Below are 24,437 nucleotides of genomic sequence, written 5' to 3'. Positions count from 1 at the left end.
CCTAACATAGTTAGGCTAAGAACCCGGCCACAAGTGGAGTCAAGTAGTGAGTCTACCCATTTATCTGGTGGGAGTGAAGACTCTTGGTTTTAAGATATTTCACCTGAAGTTGAGGCTATCATGTCCAGGATTGTACTTGAGCTTGTCTATTTTGAACAAGTGTCGCTTACGATTCATGATTTGTCGGTACTTCACTATCAATAGCCGCATTAACCCCATCACATTTTGGGGTAGTTCTCCACAGAGCATTCCGTTGAATATGCTGGTTGAACGGTGCGTTCCGACGCTGGGCCCGGCCCACAAAAGCGTGGGGGGGGAGGGGGGGGAAATCCCCCATGTGAGAACTGTGAGGAGGCTAGTGGACAATTTGAGCACCTTTGAGAGTTTAAGGTTTGAATTAATGTAAACTATCTAGCGTAGGCTTGATTAAAAACAGTTACCACCGCCTCCTGTTTGTTGGCGTTGTGTGAGCGATCATCAGCGGCAAAAACATGGTCCAGCTTTGCCTGCTAAACGGGGCAGACGACACAAAGCCGTCGGACCGTCAGCAGTCGTGCTACAGAACGAAGCTTGCAGACTCATGCCACCAAGAATCCCATTCTGCTAGGGCCTTACCTTACACCGTCGTCTACTTCTCAGGCCAGGTAATCCAAACACTACGCAATCTTTAACACATGCATGGTGCTCTATGAACGTTGGGAGTCCATTTTCAAAGGATTCTCCTTTTGAAAATGGGGAACAGTGGGGAGCGGCGGACGCTGCTACCCATTTTCCAAGAGGAGAATGAATGACTATCGTCCGTTCTCTCATGTCAGAGTCGTGGGAGGGCAGAAAGTTAGGGCCCTAACCTTGACAGGAGAGGACATTATAAGGTGACATATCAGCTTTCCGGGTCTGACACCGACATCAAGGGACAGAAAACGATGACAAACCTTTTGCAGATGGGTGAGAGCCTCTTCAAGGTTGGCCCCTCATTGTGGTGTCTTGCCACAGGCATCCTGGAGAAACATTTGGCAAAAGTTCGTGTCCTTGATCGTATAAAGGTGATCCTTGAAGTACAACTGACCATCCTTGATGGTGCACTCTGAAGCAATTCCCTGAATGCAACTGATTAAAAGGGCTGAAACCCCCGGGTCCAATGCATACTTGTATTCATGGGCAGAAAATTATCATTGGATAAAGTCTCGATTGATTGCATTGAATTTTGCCTCTAGCTAAGGGCATCCACAACCACATGTTCCAGTAGGTAGCCAATTTGAAAAGTGGACTATGAAAGGAGATGCCACCAAAGCGACTGATGACGTGACAATGCTTACTAGGTTGGGTTAGCAAATGTCAATGGAAATCCACATTGCTTTTGAAAACATAATAAAGGGCTCATCCAGCCATTTCGAAGACTGAGCACTCAAGCTGAAGACATGAGTACCTTGAGCTTCTCAAAACACTCCTGCTCAATTGGATCTAGCAAAGACCTGATCTTCCTTTTTAGTATGTGTTAGAGGGTTGGTCTCTCGGACATAATGCTCCAAAAAATGGTGATAGAACACCGCCAAGCATAGTAGCAACGGAACGGGAACGAGAACGGAACGAAAGCACCACCAGGGGAACGGGAACGAGAAAAAGGGGGGACGGGAACGAGGGGGAACGGAAACAGGGAACGACCTAGATAATTCCTAGAAATGACGATAAATCTTAACATACAATGCACATTTATATAACCAAATCAGAGACACACTAAAGTCTAGTGCACCATAATTTGCATGGCTAGATACTAACACTGAACAGATCTCACAAGTCAAAATAAATTAGCCCACATCATACATGACATAAGTGACAAAAAGCACAAAATGTGGCCCACATGGCACAGCCTAGATAAAAGAAACAATCCAAGTCCAAAGACCAAGCCTCAAGGTGACATGCACATTGCAAATAGTAAGGAGATATCATGCATGGCTACTGCCAGTGATGCCATCAAGGAGACTATCATCTATGTCATCCAAGAAAGCCATATCATCAAGACCAACATCTGCAGCATCCAAATCTTCAATCCCATCCTGACCAGGATCTGCAAGTCCATGTGTCTCCTCATCATCCGAGGACTCCTCATCAAGCAATATAAACTTCTCTGGTTTGGGAGATGCCATATCACCAAGCAAGCGCAAATTAGCACTTACAAAAATCAAGTCATTGACTTGTTTTGTCCCAAATTTGTTCCTCTTCTTGGATGCAACATGGCCGAACACACTCCATAGCTGCTCAATCGGAGAGGAGCTTGCACCTTGAGACAAGATCCTTACTGCCAATGATTGAAGCTGTGGTGTACGAGCCCCATAATCCTCCCACCATAAAGCAGCCCCTATCTTAAACCTATCTCTCTGAGCATCAGCCGATCCAAACCTTCCCAACTTGCTGCGATAAAATCCAAGTTGGTCTTTCACCAACCTTCGTTTATCTGCATCACGAACCTACCTAGAAAGCACTGTCTCCCAACCATCCATCACCTCATCATCGGCCTCTTGTCCACATCCTTGGAACTCGGGATCCAAGACATACGCTGCAGCATGCATAGGAGAATGATAACCATTCCATCGTGCTTCACATAATTCTCGAACCTCTGCATATTTCTCATCAGACAAGCCCATTTCCCCTATTTTCTCGATCATTCGGTCAGGCCCCTCATAAACCTTGCCAATGCATGGCTCCCGTCCATCTGCAATCCGCATCAAGCGCATGATCGGCTTCATCATAGCATTGATAGTATTGACTTCATCCCAAAATGTGAAGTCTTGTATGGTTCTTGCAACCTCTATGCCGGCTCTTGAGCGAGAAAGTGCCCATCCCATCCACTCATTGCATACAACCAACTGCTTCAAAGGCAATTGCACTTTGGATAACCTCTTCATCATGAGAAAGTTATAACCAAAGCGTGTCTCAGAGTACTTCAAGAGATCCTTTTTGGCCGATCTCTTGCGGAATTCATTCAAAATAAACTGATGGTTTTGAATGAAGCTTATTATCTCCTTGCCTTTTTGAATGTGTGGATCAACCCATGGCAAGCTGCCAACATCCTTCAATAAGTTGCTCAAACAATGAGCAAAGCATGGACTGAATGTGATATGCGGATACCTGTCTTCAAGCTTAAGACCAGCTGCTCTATTTGTTGCCTCACCATCAGCTAAGAACTGAATAACATTCTCTGGTCCAACTTTCTCAATACCTTCGGCCCACTCTTCCACAAGCTGATCTGCAGTTTTTCCAGTCCTAGAAGCATCATGTGAGGAAATGAATTGCATTCTTCCTCGAGAATAAGCAACCATGCCATGAATGGACCTTTTTCGAGTGTCACTCCAACCATCTGCAATAAGTGACACACCATTCTTTGCCCAACTTTCATGCACAGACTCTAAAGCACATTCAATTGCAGCTTTCTCCTTTTGCAACAAGGTGGTGCGTATGGTCTCATATGAAGGAGGCTTGTATGTTGGGCCATACCGTGCAATCTCCTGGACCATTTCAATGAAATATGGAGACCTGGCAACATTGAATGCTACATGATCATGATAAAAGAACCTTGCAACAGCTGTATCTACCCTCTCTTTCTTGCGGGGATCCCAAGCTGCTCCCAAGGTTTGCTGCTTGCCGGAACTTGCACCCATAGACTGCGAATCTTGGGAAAATGCAAAGCTCCCAAGTCCTCCATACTGTTGTCCATCTCCCAAGTGTACATCTTCCCCTTGTCTACTGAAGTAAGATGCATCAACTGCCGGTTTCTTTCGTGCACATGCTTTCTCCTCTTCACTTGGGTACTTTGCCAAAAGCTCTCTACGCATTTCAGGTGTTGTCCCTGGGCATTTGTTCACTTGTGCTTTTTCATTGTTCACATGGCATAGATGTGCTCTGACACGGTTTGCTCCTCCTGACTTCTCTTTGTTACATTGCTTGCATTTCCATCGTGTTGCACCTCCCTTAGATGAATACCTTTCTAGCCTTTCAACCTCGTCCCACCAAGTAGCATTCGAAGCTGATTGCTTTGAACCCGAGTAAGCCATGATGTCTGCAAATTCGGGCAAAAAGTTGAATAGGCTTTCAAAGTTAACCATTCCAGAGAAATGAGTCCTTTTTTTTCTTCTGTTTAATGGGGAGAGACTGTGCACTGTGCAGTGTGCAGTCCAGATTGTGATTCACCATAGGTAATTTTTAAAACACCAAAAGTTCAAAGTTCAAAAAAAAAAGAGAAAAGCTTCTTGCTGCCTTGCCTTTTAGATGACTGTAGTCTGCACAGTGCAAGGGCTGGGGGCCTGGCTGCCAGTGGTGGCTGGGGCGACTGTAGTACTGTACTATGCAGGCAGCAGGCTGCAGTACAGAATGTCAAGACTCAGGAGTTGAAACTTGAAAGTACAGCTGCTGTACGGGCAGGACTGTACGGGCGCTGGAGCCTGGCGGCTGTACTCGTGGAGTCGTGGACAGCAACGGCATGAACTCCGAAATGCGACGGGCGACGGGCGGCGTACGGGCTTGTGCGAATTTCCGAAAAGCGCCTAGCGCTGCAAGGCTTACGGGCTTCATTTTTTTTTTAAAATTCCACGTCACCTGCACGTTCCCACGTGGGGGGACGGCAGGCTAGCGTTCCCTGGCGCGTTCCACCTAGCGTTCCACCTACGTTCCCTGCCGTTCCACCATTTTTCGATCACCGCCACGTTCCAGCATGCGTTCCCGGCGTTCCACTTGTCCACGCGATGGGGGAACGCGTTCCACCGTTCCCAATGGGGGGAAACGGGCTTCCCCTGCTACTATGCCGCCAAGCCCAAAGTTACAAAGGGCATATATATTCTCAGGAATTGGCCCATCAGGGTGGCCTTAGTATTTGCTGAATAGATGGGAATGCCATTTGCTAAGATGATGCGTGTATAAGGTACCATCAATCTTCATTTGGTTTTTGTGGATCCAATCGCATGACAACCGCCAAGATGGGCGCAATGCTGTTTTGTGGAGTTTTTGACGATTAGGATGTATCAATGAAGATAAAATGCTTACGAGCTTAGAAAACTTGGGCCATCATCTCACTGAAGGTCACTGGTGTCGTGCGCATACATGGACATGGCTAAGCTCTAGGCTAATCCCTGAAGTTGGCAGCAGATAAACAGTAGGTTTAGGGCAGTAGCAAGTCCCTGACAGGCAGCGGAAGGCATTCTCTTGGACAAGTACCATGTCGGCCAGGCATATGGAGGAGTGTGAATAGTTACCAAGGAGCCTATAAAAGGCTAAGCATAGATTGATTTGTATTCATCTGACCCCCTTTTGGGGCAGGGCAAGAGTCAAGATCTTAGAGGTCTTAGATTACCTTTTTCAAAGGCCAAAGGCCACAGATTTTGTACAGTCCTATCGACAGTTTTTTGTTTTTATTTGCAAGGAGACTTCTATAAGTACAAAATCACGGCTGGAAATCGGAACAAAACAAAACCTCTAGGTTGATCTCTAAAAATACGGGGCACAACGGTGCCAAGAGAGTCCTAATGGGGGTCGTTGAGAAAAAGATCTCTTGATCCCACTCCCTCATGAAAACAGTGTGCTTTGCATGCGTAGATCTAGAAGGTCCTTGTATACGAGTCCATGTGGTCATAAGAGTGAATAATATCTCCCCATATAGTACAAATGCACTGAGTGTTGTATATTTGAGTGCCCTCAATAGCCTTTTTGCATATGACCCTCCAAATGTGCCAAGCTGCGATACTAGCAATGAGCTCCAAAGTAGTATCAATCCTCTTCAGAGGTGGTCTATACTAGGTAGGAGGAGTATCCTATAGCATGCATTGTTGGGCCACACCTTTGCATATCATTATGATAGTGTCCATATCCCTGTCCTCAAAAAATATTTATGGACTAGACTGAGCGAGCCACGCAATAGCGTCCCAAGTAACATAAATGGTCTCTCTCCTCAATTTGCACATAAGCTGAGCTATACAGCTCCAAATCCATAGTTGCCAGACGTTTTTAAAACGAGAAGTATTATACGAATTTTATAATTTTAAAAACGTTTTTTTATTTTTGGTTAAAATAAGTTTTTTATTCATTAAATTTTTAAAGCTATAATTATGACCTGCATATACAGTTTTTAAGCTTAGGAATCACAAATTTTATGTATAAAAGTTAAACTTGTGCATAAAAACTCAAGAGTGAACAATTTGAAGCCTATGGCTATCATAATTGATTAAATCATAATGATAATACATTCACATGGTCCTAGGCTCCCATGGGTCTGGTGGTGGCAATGCCATTAACTTTAATATTGATTTACCGATGACCATTCAACATTAACCATTCATGTACCAAAAAAAACAAGACCTAAATTTTTTTAAAAATTATTAAAAAATTTGCCTTTAAAAAAACGCGTCCTCCCAAAAACTGGGACGTTTTGAAACGTACATGTTTTTTATTTTTTCAAAAAATGTATTTTTTCGCAACTATGCCCAAATCTTGCGAGCAACTCTACACCCCCATATACAATGTTGCACTGTCTCAGAAGCTACTTGGGACAAGCGGGCTCTACTCCAAAAATAGCCCTCCATTGATTAGTGGGAACGCCACCATGTAAGAATAACCAAACGAAGTGGGAGATCTGGCTGCTCTTGCTCAATTGAGTCTAGTAAAGACCTGATCTTCCTTTTTAATATCTGTTAGAGGATTGGTCTCTCGGACATAATGCTCTAAAAAATGGTGATAGAACACCGCCAAGCCCAAAGTTGTGAAGGGCAGGCAGTGTCTACTCCAAAAATAGCCCTCCACTGATTAGTGGACGGCCACCATGTAAGAATAACCAATAGAAGTGGGAGATCTGGCTCCTCTTGCTCAATTTCGTCTAGCAAAGACACGATCTTCCTTTATAATATTTGTTCAAGGATTGGTTTGTCGGACATAATGCTACAAAAAATAGCGATAGAACACCGCCAAGCCCAAAGTTACAAAGGACATATATATTCTGAGGGATTGGCCCGTCACAATGGCCTTAGTATTTGCTAAATAGATGGAAATGCCATTTGCTAAGATGATGCATGTATAATGTAACTTCAACATATAAAACTTTGATTTCTTTGAATGAATCTTCACTTGGTTTTGTGGATCCAATCACATGGCAATTGCCAAGATGGGCACAATGCTCTTCTGTGGAGTTTTTGAGGATCAAGATGTATCAATGATGTCACGTGCACGCCCCTGCCATGGCTAATCGTTGGCATGAACAGCATAATCCCAGATTAGGATAAGAAGTTAGGATGACATTTAAGTCAAACATCAGTACCATCATCACGAGTAACAACATCAGCATCATCATCAGCTTCAACACCATCATCATAATCAACACCAGCATCATGGAGGGCATGGATGCCTAGTCGGCAGCCAGCAATGCAGTTGGCTGTCTTATGGAGCATCCAAACAGCCAGTCGACCTGGCATCATAGGTCAGACAGCAACATGGGTAGCATTAATGATAAGCGCAGCATTTTAGCCAATATTTTGTGAATTCTTTGTCCAGCAGTAGGCCGATAGCAGCCTAAGCTGGCCGACCAGCCCTTCTCAGCATATATATAAGCATCACTCATAATTCAGCATTCTTAATCAGTGCATTCATCATTTCTTCATCCTAGAATTCAGTAGAAGCATATGTAGGGGCCAGAGGTCAAACCCTTTGGGGTTGACCAAGGTGTATAGACATAAAGTCACCTTTTGTACCATATTAAATACAAGAAAACTTGACACCAACCATCTCTCTCTTTTTCTCTCCTGTATCTTAATCATGTTTAAATCAACATCTTGTTCTTAATTGGGCTTAGGGCTATGGATCAATACAACAAGGCTTCCGTGCATGCAGCATTGGTATCAGAGCATTCAGGCTCAACCCACTAAGCATAGTCCCAAGGAGGTGCATAGATCTAGCAGAAGAATGCAGCGGGGTAGTAGATGGAGTGGTCTGCAACACACAAAGCTAGAGGAAGCATTCCCTTAGTGTCACGTGCACCCATGCATTGTGGTACATGGTGACACATTGGCTCATCAATAGTGCAAGAAACATGTACAGAAGTAGTACCTTGATAGGAGATTTTGCCATATGCTGTGACCCCATTGTGAGCCCCAGTCCGGGACATGTCAGGCACGAGCTACATAGGTTAGTCTTCCAGCCATAGAGGTCTGTTAGGTCAATGTTAGGTCAGTCCTCTTAACCCACTTTGGAGAATGCATTAGAAGCATATTAGTTTGCATTCATATGGTAGGGGCCAGCCCCAAGGCAACCCATTGAGGGAAAGGCTTGCTATGGTGTGAATCTCACCATGAGCCACCCATAGACCCAGTCCGGCAACCTTTATAGGGGCTTGGGTAGGAGTTGGCAAATTCAAATGCTAGTCGGCCAACAACTAGACACCCCACGCATGCACATAAGAAAGCATTAAACATTTAATGCTTATTTTATTTCAGTCGCGGTAGACAAAACAGGCCGACAACACTAGTATTAGCGGACTAGCCTTCCATGGACATATAAATAGATGGGTTCAGCCATGGTCTAAAATCATCAATAAAAAGTTCAAGTCTTCAACCTTCAGTCAAGCATGTGTGCTTAGGTAGCCTGCCTTTGCATACTTTAGCATCCTTTGTGCTCTCAAGCCCAAGGCATCCGAAGCTCAGCCTCTTCCCAGAGTTCTCAGAGCACCATCCCTCGGTCTCGGGTGGGTGTGTTCTCTCCGAAGATAGCTTCACAGTCACCATCCCTTATGCACAGTTCTGCCCAGTGTTTGGTCACTTTGTCCTTGCGTTTGGAAGTCAGTCAGTCAGTTTGTCCGCTCAGTCTTGTGGACATAGTTCAGCTTGTATTCAGTTTTCGAGAAGAAATAAAGCAAATACTCCTGCTTGCAAGGGGGAAGGGGTGTTAGAAGTCATCTCTTGTCTTTACTGAGACACCAGGGCCTTTGTTGTGGGTGTGCCCGTCCTTGTAGGTGTTGTTCTCATTTTTTCTCACTCCCCGTATTTTTCCCATTTTCCTGTGGCTTGGGAGGCATTTCTGTGGTGGCAGGAGGTCTTGGTTGATGGCCGACTGTAGCTGTGAGCCTATTGGTGCTGGCCGACTGTGTGCTACAGGTCGTGGACACTTTTCTCCATGCAGGCCAACTGTACACTACTGGCCGACTGGTATTGATGCTAGTCGTGGTGGACATGTCTCTGTCGGCTGTCATTTAGCTGGCCGACTGCTGAATGGGGGCCATATATAATGGCCCCATAGCCCTTGTCACATCTTGTATCATTATTTGGGATCTTCTTTGTGTATATAGAGTAGAGTTACACGCCTCTATCTCTCTCCTTCTCTTGTGTTGTTTTTCTGCACTATGTTTGCTCTTGTGTTCCCAAAATTTGGTCATCATCTCCGTTGCGTATTATGACATGGTATCAAAGCCCTAGGCTCTTGATAGTTCTTGGGATTTGTGTGAGCAAGAGGGGGACTGTTGTGTTGCTGATTGGTGGATTGTTTGGGACTGTTCGAGAAGAGGAGAAGCAAGAGGACGGCGGGCTGATTTGCTGGACACCCACTTGCAGGTGTAAGTTCTTCTTTGTTCCCACCCATCCTTTTTCAGATTACATCCCTGCAATGGCAGATTTGTTAGAGATGGCTGAGAGGCATGTGAAGATCCCTACACTCCCCACGTTCTCGGTGGACCGTCAGTTGGACGGGAACAACTACGGCATATGGAAGGTTATGATGGAATCTGTTCTGGAGTCTTACGACCTTGCTGATTTCATCGTGTTGGGGTTCCACGGCCGGAGGTAGAGGAAGGGGAGCTACCGTCGATTCGTAAGGACCGGGAGGCACAGACACAGTTGTGGAATCGTGTCAATGCCAGGGTCCGTTCATTTATCTTCCTCGATTGCACATCGTAGGTAATCAATCATGTAAAGCATATGTCGCTGGCCAGAGGTATATGGTAGCATTTGGCTTCTCTTTACAATAGGGTATTGCCCATGAAGAGGATTTCCTTGGAAGTACAGATGGGGGTTATGAGCCCTGCAAAGTCGCCGACGATGCAGGAGCATATTAACAAGCTGCAGGCTCTTCAGGTTGGCCAGGTGCCTGCAGTCGGCCAGGACAGTAGATCAGGTCGAGTAGCAAATAGACATGTCGGCTAGCAATAGAATTAGCCGACAGCCCTCCACACCTCAGAAAAAATGGGAAAAATACATGGAGAGTGAGGAAAAATGGGGAAACACCAAAACTGGGTGGGCACACCCACAACAGAGGCCCTGGTGTAATGTACAGACAGGAGGAGATGACTGCTAACACCCCTCTCAGCTCCTGGATGTGGAACCAACCCCTGGGAGTTGGAGCATACCCTGAGGTAGAGACTTCGTGAAGAGGTCTGCCGCATTGTCCTCCGTCGAACAAAACTCTAGCAAGATGTCATCAGCAAAAAACTTTTCACGAACAAAGTGACTCTGGATGACCGTGGGTTCCTCCTGTGGAAACCCAATCTCGCCAAGCAACCTTTGCAGCCGCAGCACCACAAGCAGCCCGGTACTATGCCTCTGTAGATGACAAGGCAATAGTTGGCTGGCCTCTTGTTGCTCCATGAAATAGCTCCTGAGCCGAGGGTAAAACTGTAGCCTGATGTAAATCTCCTCCTCAATCTGAGTCACTCCAACCGTGGAGTCTGACTCCATCCGTCGTTCCCCCTCTAGGATCACAGCAAAGTCCAAGATCCTTCGTACGCTGTAGAAACCGCAAGATCCTCAATCCTGTGTCCCAATGAGTCTTCAAAGGCATCTGCAGAAATGAGCTCAACAGTCCCACCGGGAAGCTCAAGTCCAATCTGGTGTGCAGCAACTAAATCAATGAACCAAACCGCTTCCGAAACAAAGAGGCATCAACCTGCTCACAAGGATCATCAACTGTAACTTTCGTATGCCAAGTCCTGGGAACCTGCTGAAGACCACACAAGGCCTTCCGGAACCTGTAAACCACTCCCTTTGAACCTGGAACTTCAAAGGGCTGGAGGCTTCTTAACGTCCTCCTCCACTTGGAAGTCACCATTTGCTACTTGCTTGGCTTTCCTAGAAGTCCCCGAGGAAAGAGCTTCCTCAACTGCAGGAGGCTCTTCGTCCCGACTAATACGAGACATCAGAGCATAGTTCACCTTTAAAGGCTCCTCTGACTAACAAACACAAGAACTCGACTGTTCCTGCCTATTGCTGCCAACATCTGGCAAGCCATCCACCATCTGGTCCAGGAAAGCCTATTGCAGTAGCGAATCCACATTCAAGTGGTCATGACGAAACTGCCACACATCACATAATTGAGAACCTGTAAAAGAGAGTGCTGAGAGTTTGTAAATCCCATTCTCCACTCCGCCTTCCCATACAACCTGGCCTGTCGCTTTGTCTCGGAGAGCAACAAAATGCTCCTCAAACTCCACCCGTACACCAGTCTTGCAAACCTCATGCACTGACAACATATGAAAACCAAGAGATGGGACAAATAGAACCTGGGAAGAATGCTTTCCCCCCTCTGCCATCGGGAACGATCTGTAACCTGCCCTCACTGTGAATAGGTATAGTGGACTCGTCACCAATCAGGATGTGACCTGCGTGCCTCCGAAGATCCTGTAATAACTCTCGGGAAGGAGTCATGTGCTTGGAAGCACTACTGTCTAGAATCCAATCCCAAGTGTCCCTAGTGGTGAGTCCAACCGCCTCCCTGCTCAAAGAAGATGAAACGCCGGTGTCCATAATCTCCAAGTGCACAAAAGCTGGAGTCTTCATGGTTACTGCTGAGGAATCATCACCCTTCTCGGTGAGCTGCTCTTGGGACATTTTCTCCAATAATGGCCTTTCTTGCGACAATTGTTACAAGTCCTCTTTGCCTTCAAGGCGTCATGATCCACGTCGGGCTCGTGCTCGGAAGACTTCTCCTGTGAAGATTTCCCTTTGCCCTTACTGTTGCCTTGCGGCCGCTGGCCAGTCAAGGCCTCAGAACCTCCTCCCTGTGGAGGGTTCGAAAAACGCTCTTCCTAGTCCAAGACCATAGGCACAAGCTCCTCCCAAGTGATGGTGTTGAGCGTGCTACTGGTGATCAAAGAGGAGTAAAATGCTAAGTACTGAGAGGTTCGATGAGACAGCAAAGTGATGGCCATGTCCTTTGAAGATATCTCTTTCCCTGCTTGAAGAACCTCCTGCTGAAGAGCCTGCAACTTGTTGATGTGCTCTCGCATCATCGACGACTTTGCAGGATCCATCACTTGCATCTGAACTTCCAAGGAGATCCTCTTCATGGGTGATACCCTGTTGTACAGAGAAGCCAAATGCTGCCAAATCCCTCTGGCGAGCGTCATATGCTTTATATGGTTGATCACCTGCGGTGTGCAATTCAGGAAGATGAAAGAACGCTTACGGGCATTGACACGATCCCACAACTGTGCCTGAGCCTCCCTTCTTTCCGAGTAGAGGGTAACTTCTCCCCGTCCTCCAACTCCGGCCGTGGAACACCAACAATTATGAAATCAGCCAAGTCATAAGACTCCAATACAGATTCCATCATTACCTTCCATATGCCCGTAGTTGGTCCCGTCCAACTGTCGATCCACGGTGGGGAACGTGGGGAGAATAGGGATCTTCACGTGATTCTCAGCCATCTCAAGCAAGTCTGCCATCGGGGTGGTTACTTTGGTCTTGTGAAGGGAGGGTGGGTGGGGAAAAAGATGAAGAAGAGGCTACAACTAATATGCAAGGTGGCTGCCCAAAGGTGATGGCCGCCTTCTACCCAATCTCTAAGTCCTGAATAGCCCAAGAGATCGCCAATTAGCACCAAAAAACCAGTGGTCTTGGAAGCTCTTCAAATCTCCCGTAAGCTTCAAGGTCTTCAAGAAACAGTCCCGCAAGCTCTCCAATTGTCTCCAACCTTCAAGCCACCTGGGGCTTTGATACCATGTCGGAATACGTAGCGGATATGAGACAAACTACTTAGAGCACAACGTAGCAAGACACCAACATGAAGATGAGCAAACACAAGAGAACCTCCAGCAGGAAAAACGCTGAAGTGTGTGGAAGAGAAAACGCAGATGAGAGATAGTGTGGTTGTCTGAACTCTGCACTATATACGGTTAATCCGGTACAATACTCAATGGAGAGTGTGAGGGGGCAAGGGGTCATTTTATATGGCCGGAAGCTGCTGGTCAGCCAGTCTAAAACAGGCCGACAGCAGCACATGCTCACGACCAGAAAAAAAACTGGTCTGCCAGGATAGCAGATCAGGTCGGGTAGCAAACAGACAAGTCGGCCAGCAACAGAATCAGCCCCGACAGCCCTCCACACCTCAGAAAAAATGGGAAAAATACATGGAGTGAGGAAGAATTTGGAAACACCAAAACTGGGAGGGCACACCCACAACAGAGGCCCTGGTGTAATGTACAGACAAGAGATGACTACTAACACCAAAACTGGGTGGTCACACCCATAATAGAGGCCCTGGTGTAATGTACAGACAGGAGATGACTGCTAACAACCAATTCCAACAAACACTGTAGACTCTGGTCACTTTTTTCACCCGTTCTCAATTCTCCGCAACCACAGCCACAGCCTCGACAACTGTCATCCGTTCTCAATTCTCCGCAACCACAGCCTCGACAACCGTCATCCGCGCCTCACTGAACTTCACTAAGTACAACGGCAAGTGTGACCATTCGGTTGTGACCCAATTCATCCACCGGTTTGTTGCCCATTTTCCACTCTCAAAGATCAGAGTCCCCCCCAAGATAAAGTCCATGTGGCGGCTCCACACCTCTCAGGTGATGTAGTCACTTGGTGGCAACATTGGTCCTGTTTGCACACAAATCCCTTCACCGGCTTACCCGACTACAACTGGGACATCTTCCTGTCCAATCTAAAGACAAAGTTCTACCTCCGCAGTACACAACCAACCTCGAAGACGAACTCTATAAACTCACTCGAAACGGTTCCCCTATGCTCACCTACTCTAACAAAGTGATTACATCAGCTCAACAGTTGGGGAAGTCTGAGGAGGAGAAGCTGAAGCAGTTCATTCAGGGATTGGATCCAAACATTCGGTTCCCCGTTCGAAACTTCGAACCCCAAAGCTATGATCGGGCTTTGACTCTTGTGTAGAACCACAAGATGATGCTCAATAGAGGCAAGCCCAAAACCTCTCTAGTCGCCCCCAAACCCCAGCAGTAGCAGATGCATACCACCCAACAGAACCATGCGTCTAATCAACAGTCAGGTAAGGGGGCATCCAACAACAAAGACGAGAAGAAGGGCATGAATAACTCTTCTACTAGGAAGGAGCGACAAGATGGACCCAAGAAGACACCGGAAGAAACGATCAAGGAGGGCCTTACTGGAGGATTCCCAGGGTAGGATGAGAAGGAGCGGTACTTCAAGGAGAACCGTTGCTTCTTCTGCCAGCACACGGGACATGCAAAGAAGGATTGTTCCAAATGGTAGGCGGAAAAAGGCAAGCAACAAACCTCTACAGTGGCTACCGCCATAGCCTCACCACCCCCTCCACCTCCGCCCTCAACCGCATATGCTATTCGGCTCTTCCCCGCCTTGAATGCAGTACCCACAATGGTATTCGATGATAAGTGGGAGGGCGGAGTTGACGAGCTTCATAAGGGTCTTATTAGAGCTTATGGCACAACAAAGGGGCAACAATTTGATGTGCTCTTTGACATGGGCAGTTCCAAAGATGCCGTCTCTCTGTAGTTGGCGAACAAGATGAGATGCGCCCTAGTGCCTTATCATTTGGACGTGGATGGGTTCACTCTCGGCCAATGTATCCATATCTCCCAGAAAGCTCAACAGTTAGCCTTCACAGTCCATAAGGTCTAGTTTCACAGTGATTTCATTGTCTCACCCCTTAGGGTGCGACATGATCCTAGGGATTCAGTGGTTCCGCCAGTATGCACCCATTCCTGGTTGGAGGTAGGACACCGTCACGATTGTCACTACTATCATCCACTGGGATCGAAGCATTCAGGGTATTCCAATCATTTTCCACTTCCAGGCTTGTAGAGCTATGAGAAAGGGAGCAGAGTGTGCGATGATCTATGTCTGCCCATAGCAGATATCGACATCCACCGCTACTCCATTAGAGTCACAGATGACAGGACTCCAACAGTTTCAGGACATCATGTTACGGGATGATCTCACACCCCAACCCCCACCCTCTCGTCGTGAAGACCATCACATCGATTTGGTACTTGGAGCTGAGCCACCCAGTAAGTTTCTCTATCGTCTTTCCAAGTCGTTGGAAGCTGAGTTGGAGACGCATCTCATGCAGTTGCTTAGGTCTTGATTCATTCGGCCTTCATCCTCTCCATTTGCTGCACTGATTCTTTTTGTGCTGAAGAAAGATAAGACCACCGGTCTCTGTGTGGCTTATTGAGCTTTGAACAAGTTGACAATCAAGAACAAGTTTCCCATGCCAAGGACAGATTACATCCTCGAAAGACTCAACGGTGTTAATTACTTCACAAAGATCGACCTCAAAAGTGGCTATCATCAAGTTAGAATCTTCGAAGCTAATATCCTCTGCAGACATGGTTGTTTCTCGTACCGGTACGAACCTATTCGTACCATATGGTACCGTACGACATCGTACGGTACGAGCCCCCCCCCCCCCCCCCCAACTTGAGAAAAAAATTCGAACGCTAAAAAAAAATATAAATTGTGCTCAACGAAGATTCCAAATGCCCGCAATACTTTGCAACTCTCGTGTCCACTCAATATACCTAAAAAATCTGGCAAGGTAGACTAGTAGTGTACACTTGATTTGGTAGGATGAGAGAATCTTGTTACATCACTTGGAGATCCCTGGTATAGGTGGGCTAGACAGTTAGATCCTCAAGTTATGTACGAGGGAGGAGATTTGGACAGGGCCATTTTGATCTATAGAGGAGTCCCTAAACTTATCACCCTAGATGCACTGCCCGTATTTGTGCAAGGACGGTCCCTTAGTCATAAACGCTACACTGGGAGACCTTTGGTATTGCATTACCCATGTAGGCTCTTTTTTGGAGACAATTGGGAGATCCAACTGGGAGAGACACATCTCCATGTTCTGATTCCTCAAGCACTCTAGACTCCTCCCCCCCCAACCTTTCCTCACATTCAAGCTTGAAGCTCCATAGTTCAGCCGACCAGCCTTCCATGGACATATAAATAGATGGGTTCAGCCATGGTCTAAAATCATCAATCTAAAGTTCAAGTCTTCAACCTTCAGTCAAGCATGTGGGCTTAGGCAGCCTGCCTTTGCATACTTCAACATCCTTTGTGCTCTAAAGCCCAAGGCATATGAAGCTCAGCCTCTTCCCAGAGTTCTTAGAGCAGTGCCAAAGTTAGAAGACGAGGGAGGAAGGTTGACAGAGTGTCCACCTTGTCATCAAGTTTAGCAGGAGGGGATGTCACGTGCACGCCTGTGCCATGGCTAATCTTTGGCATGAATAGCATAGTCCCTGATTAGGATAAGCAGCGAGGACAGCATTTAAGTCATCGTTAGTGTCATCATCATCAGTAGTATTATCATCAATATAAACATCAGTACCATCATCATCAATAGCAACATCAGCATCATCATCAGCTTCAGCAACGTCAGCATCATCAACACCAGCATCGTGGAGGGCATGGATGCCCAATTGGCAGCCAGCAATGCAGTGGGCTGTCTTTTGGAACATCCAAACAGCGAGTCGGCTAGGCATCATAGGTCGGACAGCAGCATGGGCAGCATTAATGATAAGCATAGCATTTTAGCCAATATTTCGTGAATTCTTTGTCCAACAGAAGCAGACTGCCAACAACAGCCTAAGTTGGCCGGCCAGCCCCTCTCAGCATATATATAAGCATCACTCATAATTCAATTAGTTCATTCATCATTTCTTCATCCTAGAATTCAGTAGACGCATGTGTAGGGGCTAGAGGTCAACCCTTTTGGGGCTGACCAAGGGCTCAACCATGTACAAACATAAAGTCACCTTTTGTACCATATTAAATACAAGAAAACCTGACACCAAGCATCTCTCTCTTCTTCTCTCTCCTGTGTCTTAATCATGTTTAAATCAACATCTTGTTCTTAATCAAGCTTAGGGCTGTGGTTCAGTACAACAAGGCTTCCGTGCATGCAACATATGAAGATAAAACGCTTATGAGCTTAGAAAACTTGCGCATACATGGACATGGCTAAGCTCCAAGCTAATCCTTGAAGTTGGCAGCAGATAAACAATTTGTTTAGGGCAATAGCAAGTCCCTGACTGGGACCGGAAGGCATTCTCTTGGACAAGTTACAGGATCTTCGACACGGTAGACAGGTCGCATGTTCATCGGTGACAATTCCACTATCCCGATTCACAGTGAGGGTAGGATGGAGATTATTCTCGATGGCAAGAGGGGGAAGCATTCCTCCAGTGTTCTTTATGTCCCAGCACTTGGGTTTCATCTTTTGTCAGCGCATGAGGTTTGCAAGGCTCGTATAGAGGTGGAGTTTGATGAGCATTTTGTTGCTCTTTGGGACAAAGCAACAAGCCAGGTTGTTTGGGAAGGCGGAGTGGAGAATGGGATTTACAAACTCTTAGCACTCTCTTCTTTGACAGGCACTCAGCTCGGTTATTTGTGGCATTTCCATTTTGGCCACTTGAATGTGGATGCGTTGTGAGCCTGCGCGGGCTTTCCGGGACCAGATGGTGGATGGCTTGCCAGATGTTGGCATGAATGCATCTCTTCAAGTGAGTTAAGGGACTTGGACTGACTCACTGACTGTCTAAGGCTCAGAATGACCTACGTAGCTCGTTCCTGACTTATCTTGGACTGAGGATTATAATGGGGTCACGGCGTACGATAAATATCATCCTAAAAAGGTACTAATAATGTACAATGTTGCACTGATGATGATGAGCCATCTTGTCACCATGCACTATAGTGCAGAGTGCATATGACATTCCCTCTTGCTTAGCTTGGCGCAGGTTCATGGCTTCCAAGTAGGATATTGATATGGTACAAAAAGGTACTTTTACTACAGCCATAGGTTGCCTTACATAAAAGGTGGTGAACACCCAAAATCCTGTCCTAGAACTTGATCCACTCCCTAGTGGAATGAATGACTCAATCTATGAGCACCCTTGCCTTTTTATATGGGTCTTGGACACCCTTTATGCTGGCCGACTGCTGGTCGGCTAGTCATAAGTGCATTAAATGCTTTAACGCAGCCCCGACTGGATCTCCTCCTTGAGCATGATGCGCCTGCTGCTGCCCCTGTCCTCTGGTTCAGCTAACCACTTCCATGAGCAGCTGACAGCCTTGTGTGCAGCCAGCAACACCTGTCCTGCAGCCGACAGCCATCTGATCTTTAGCTTGCTCTCCACTCTTGTCTCCAGTCTACACTGCCAAAAGTGCGTTGTGCTCTATCATCTTGGTTCTACCTGGTTTATACTCTTTATCTGGCTGCCTCTTCTAGATTTAGCCCTGAAAATGTCCATAGCATCTATGATGCATATGACAGTTGCTAAGCATAATGTCTTGATGTCTAGACAAGAGGTCTGCTAACTGTGGGACTAAAGATGAGATAGGTGCTACCGATGAGGTAGAGGTTGTCTGAGCACGAACATAAAGTAGTGCTCCTTCCGCTCCCTTGCAGATAGCTCGTCGGGCCTGGAGGCCAAGAATGCTTCTCTCCCCACGAATTATGACGGGCTCAGGAAAACCTTTACAGATAGTAAAAGTGCCCTGCCTCCAATCGGGAATAGGCGCATATTGATGGAACCATTGGATTCCTAAGATCATGTCACATCCCAAAAGAGGTGACACAATGAAATCTCGTTGGAATGAGGCCTTCTGAACTTCAAAGGCAAATTGCTGTGCCTTTTGAGATATGTGGGTGCGGAGACCAAGTGTGAACCCGTCCACATCCAAATGATATGGTACTAATGTGCAGCTCATCTTGTTAGCCAACTAGGTTGAGATGGCGTCCTCAGAACTGCCCATGTCAAACAAGACTACAAATTGCCGGCCCTTAGCAGAGCCATAAGCTCGGATGAGGCTTTTCTGTGCAGCATCGCTCTCATCCTCCTGCTTAGCATCAAATACCACGGATGGCATAGGATGCATAGAAGGTAAAAGCTGAACTGTGTTTGTGGTAGTAGGCGGGACTGGAGGAGAGGGAGATGTTGTGGCAACTGTGGCAGAAGGAGCTTTGGAGGCTTGCTCCGCTTGCTATTTATGGCAATCCCTCTTACCATGCCCTTACAGATAAAGCATTTGTTTTCTAACTGGTATTTCCTTTGCTCCTCTGGAGGAAGATAGCCTCCAGTGATGCCTGCTTTAGCCTTTTCCTAGTTTCTTAGGCTTGGATTCTTTATCCTTCTTACCTCTTGAAATGGAGCTATTACTGCTATTCTTCTTAATATCTTTAGAAGATGCATTACCTTTCCTTGGCTGCGCGGCAGATTGTTGCAGCTGGGGTTTGGTACTGGACTATGATGATTGCTTGGGCTTGTCTTCGTTCATCTTCATTTCTTCATTTTGAGCAAGAGTCAAAGCCCGGTTATATGTACTAGGTTCAAAGTTGCGAATTGTGAACGGGATGCTGGGATCTAATCCACGAATGAATTGATCCATCTTGGCCTGCTGAGATAGTCCTAACTGTTGTGTTAAAGTTATAACCTTTTCGGAAAACTAAAGCACTAGTGACCCGTTCTGTATGAGTCCATAAAACTCATTTGCCAGGTTGGTCATATACTGGGGCGAGAGAAATCTGGTGTTTAGGTCATGAACAAATGTATCCCAGCTAAAAGCTGTGACATCCGTGGTCTAGTCTGTATGAAGACTAGACCAATGCTGCTACCAAGTGATTGCCTCACCCGTAAGGTGGGGAGCCGCTACGTGGACTCTATCCTGAGGATCTGTAATCCTAGCTAATGCAAAATGAGCAGTAAATTGATGAATGAACTTATTAACTGCCAAATGATCACACTTACCATCATACTTACTAAAATTCGGTTGACTTCGAATGATGGTAGTCGATGTCGTGGGTTGCTGGCTGGTGGTACCTGAGGCTACGGAAACTGAAGAGAGGTGCTGGTATCTAAGATGCATGGCCTCCTTTTTCCTTTGGTGCTCGAGTAACATACGTTCTCAATCGAGCTCTCGTAGGTGCTCCCGAGCGGCGAGTTCAGCCTGATGTCGGTCTTCTTCGATCCTGCGTTGGGCTTCCTCATAGTCCCGTCTATCTGCTTTTTCTTGCTGCTTTCTTGCTTTAGCTTCTGCTTTTTCTTCTCTTCGTTGAGCCTCGTCTTCTCTTCTTTGTTGTTCCATCTGAAAGAAGAGGGAGATGTAGTTGGGAGTTGCTGGAGGCGGAGGAGGACGTGCTGCTGTTGCTTCCAAGAGTTGAAGACGCTCCATGAGAAGCTGGTTCTAAGCTCTGAGTAGAGCTATGGTGTCTACTGTAGTCGGAAGAGCAAGGTCTCCTTTGGGGGAGACATCTTTTGGCTGATGGGTTCTCTCCTCTATAGACATGATGCTAAAGTCGGTGGTCGTCCCGGAACGCAATCTGACCATCCAAGGATGCCTTCACGCTAGGATACGGTGTGTGTGGACAAGTTTAATTTGATACCAATGTAACATGCAACGGAAGTATTCGTAATTGAGGATCCTGTCACACAAATGCTCACCACCGTCTTCTGTATCGTGAGTTTCACGAGTTTAGCAATCCACTTTAAGACTTCAAACTTTAAGAGATTTGAGAGAGAGAGATAGAAATTGTACACCGTATGGGGTCTTGAATTACCCACTGAAGGGCCCCGTATCCCGTTACCGGAATAATATTTGCTTTATTACTTTGAAGAGACTGACGATAAGCCAAACGCAAGATCTCTGAGGACCAAGAGTCGGGCTGAACTGTACACGGCTATAGAAGCACCAATGATGACCAATCTCGAGCCTATGCACTCTTCCCAATGGATGTATGAAGGCTACAAATCTGAGGTTGAGAGAAGGGGCTGATTAGAACTGTTCTAGACTATGTATGAATGCTGAAAATGTGTATGAATGTTGAGTTTTATCGTCACCAAGTGGCTGTAGCAAAACGATGCATATGAGGATGCTGAAAACTGTATGAATGCTGAAAACGCAAGAGGATCTGTAGGCTGAATGCTGTAGATGCTGCGTTTTACTGAATGAAGGCTGAATTGCTCAAGCGTTGATGCTCCTATATGCTGATGAGGAAAATGCTGAAGGCTGATGTGATGAATTCAGCAATCACTTATGCTCCTTGTGCTGAAGGCTCCAAGCGTTGAGGTCTTCAATGCTGATTATGATATGAATGAATGAATGGATTATATACTCAGCTATTTATATGGACAGTGGTCGGCTGGCTACAGAGCTGGCTGAGTGTATATGTCTTGGATAAAATAAATACGATGTAAAAATGCCCAAAAAATACTGTAAATTATGGGAATAATACTGGATGAATTCTAATGAATGCTAGATGGTATCTGAAGGCTTCTGCCATGGTCTAAATGCAGTGGATGAATGCTACGCATTATGTAGAGTGCTTTCTAATGCAAACCCTAAGGCTTCTATTGACTCTACATGCATGAACGTATCTCTTCAAGTGGGTTAAGGGACTTGGACTGATTGACTGACTGTCTAAGGCTGAGAATGACCTACGTAGCTCGTGCTTGACTTATCCTAGACCGAGGATTACAATGGGGTCACAGCGTACGACAAATATCATCCTAAAAAGGTACTAATAATATACAATGTTGCATTGATGATGATGAGCCATCTTGTCACCATGCAGTACAATGCAGAGTGCATTTGACACCGAGGCCGTGAAAACGGTTAGCCATTGGTGTCAAGTGGGTCTTTAAGACCAAGTATACTTCTAATGTGTTGGTGGACAAGCACAAGGCCATACTTGTGGCTAAAGCCAATGTTTAGTGGCTTGGCATCAACTATGAGGATTTCTTTGCACCGACAACAAGGATGACCACGATTCAGACAGTTCTTGCCCTTGCCTTTTCTCAACGGTGGCCCGTATATCAGATGGATGCAAAATCTACGTTCCTTAATGGTGACTTGCAGGAGGAGGTGTATGTTGAGCAACCTCTAGGCTTTGAGGTTCCGGGATCAAAGGGGATGGTTTACAGGTTACGGAAGGCCTTGTATGGTCTTAAGCAGGCTCCTAAGGTTTGGAATCAGCCTTTGATGGTTTACAAGTTACGGAAGGCCTTGTATGGTCTTAAGCAGGCTCCCAGGGCTTGGAGTCAGAAGATTGATTTCTTCTTTCTATGGACAGGTTTTCAGAGATCAGTTGTAGATCCTAACTTGTATCCCTTTCGAGCACGCGGTATGGTCACATTGATTATCCTTTATGTGGATGATCTCATTCTCAGTGGCGGTCATGTGGAGCACATAGCTGTGACGAAGGCTGCCTTGGTAAAGGAGTTTGAGATGACCGACTTAGGCTTACTCCATTTCTTTTTGGGATTGGACCTAGAGGGGGTTCTCTATTTCTTATCAGCGATATGTTCATGAGTTGCTGGAGACCTTCGGGATGGAGAACTGCAAGCCTATTTCTTCACTGATGGACCCGAACATCAAACTTACAGGTAATGATCCTTGTGAGTAGATTGATGCCTCCTTGTATCGGAAGCTTGTTGGTTCATTGATTTGGTTGCTGAACACCAGATTGGACTTGAGCTTTTCAATGGGGCTGTTGAGCTCATTCATGCAGACACCTTTGAAGACTCATTGGGACGCAAGATGCGGATCTTGCGGTATCTGTAGGTTATGAAGGATCTTGGACTCTTCCATGACACTAGAGGGGGAATGACGGAACGAGTCAGACTTCAAGGTTGGAGTGACTCAGATTGGGGAGGAGATCCAGACACGAGGAGATCTACATCAGGCTACGGATTTACCCTTGGCTCAAGTCTCAAGAGCTGTTTCATGGAGCAGCAAGAGGCAGCCAACTATTGCCTTGTCTTCTACAAAGGCAGAGTACGGTGGCTGCTTGTAGTACTGCTTTTGCGAGGTTGTGGTTGCGGAGGTTGCTTGGCGAGATTGGGTTTCCACGAAAGGAACCAACGGTCATCCAATGCGATAACCAGAGCTGTATGGCTATTGCTCGGAACCCAGTCTTCCATGCCCGGACCAAACACAGAGATACAATATCACTTTGTTCGCGAGAAGATTTTGGTTGGTGACATCTTGCTTGTTTATTGTTCGACAGAGGACAATGCGGCGGACCTATTCATGAAGTCTCTACCTCAAGCGATACTCAGGCAGCACTCGAGCTCATTGGGGTTGGTTCCACGTCTAGGATCTGAGAGGAGGTGTTAGCAGTCATCTCTTGTTTGTATATATTACTCAGTGAGGGCTTCTGTTGTGGGTGTTCCCGCCCAGGAGTTCTCTCCATTTTTTTCCATTTTTTCTATGTTTTCTCCCTGTTTTTGGTCGTGGGGGCTATTTGGTGCTAGCTGACTTGATATGGTCTTGGCCAACTGTGTTTTTCTCTTGGCCGACCCTATCTTGTCCTGGCTGAATGCACAGGTGCTGGCCGACTGGTCCTTTTCCCTGTCTGTGGACACGTTTCGGATGTGATTTCTATTTATAATGATTTATGCTGCTGGCTGGCCAGGCTACTTCTGTCAGCCTGTTTGGCTAGGTCCTCCACGACTCATAAATGCCCAACAACTACTGTTGGTTGGTTCCATAGGCCTTGACTTGCTGTGATGCATGCCTTAAATGCTCTTGATGCCTTGTGTACTGCTGTAGGTGCTGTAACAGTCCCATACAATGCTGCACATGCTGTGGTACATGCTAGAGATGCTATGCTAAATGTGCATGAATGCTAAGAATGCTGTCACCTGTACACCAACTGGGTGTGCACGTGACGCCACAACAGCAAGAAGAGCACCTCCAAGGGGGTGCAACGATAGTTAAGGGAAACGGAAACGGAAATAGAAACGAAAACGGATACGGAAACGAAAATTTCGAGGAGAGCCAAAACGGAAATAGAAACGCCATGTCAACAAGGAGGGCTAAGGGAGGGGAGGGGTTGAAAGTTCATGATTGTTTGTACACACATGTGATCCCATTATGACATGAATTTTATTGTTTATAAGAATTAAAGGGGAATAAAATGGATTTCAGTTGTTGTAGTGTGACATTTTCTTACTAGTTCATGTTGATTTGGATTTCGAGTTTACTGAAACGTTTCAGTGTGTCCGAAACGCGTTTCAGTCCCCTACCTACCCTAAAATGTGTTTCGGCCCTCAAAAACAATTGTTTCGGGCCGTTTCCCGTAATTATGGGTGCAACAGGCCAGCCAATTTGTGGACGAAGAGGGTAGATAGGGTAGCGTTTTATAGCTGTGTATATGCGGCGTCCTTGCCCAAG

The 24,437-nt window shown here is 46.3% G+C and overlaps 1 protein-coding gene across 1 annotated transcript in view; it reads left to right on the top strand.

Moving 5' to 3' along the window:
- Positions 1–217: 217 nt before the first annotated feature.
- LOC147632432 (uncharacterized) overlaps positions 218–24,437 on the top strand; it is a 130,692-nt gene continuing 106,472 nt past the window's right edge. The window contains exon 1 of the mRNA XM_086807256.1: positions 218–644. Within this exon, the coding sequence (XP_086663382.1) occupies positions 492–644 (153 nt within the window). The 5' untranslated portion in view covers positions 218–491. The remainder of the gene's footprint in view (positions 645–24,437) is intronic.

The sequence above is a fragment of the Cibotium barometz genome, chromosome 13 (genome assembly GCF_041138505.1).
Source record: "Cibotium barometz isolate CiBa-2024 chromosome 13, ASM4113850v1, whole genome shotgun sequence".
Taxonomy (NCBI): Eukaryota; Viridiplantae; Streptophyta; class Polypodiopsida; order Cyatheales; family Cibotiaceae; genus Cibotium; species Cibotium barometz.
This window is presented reverse-complemented; position numbering and strand designations above follow the sequence as displayed.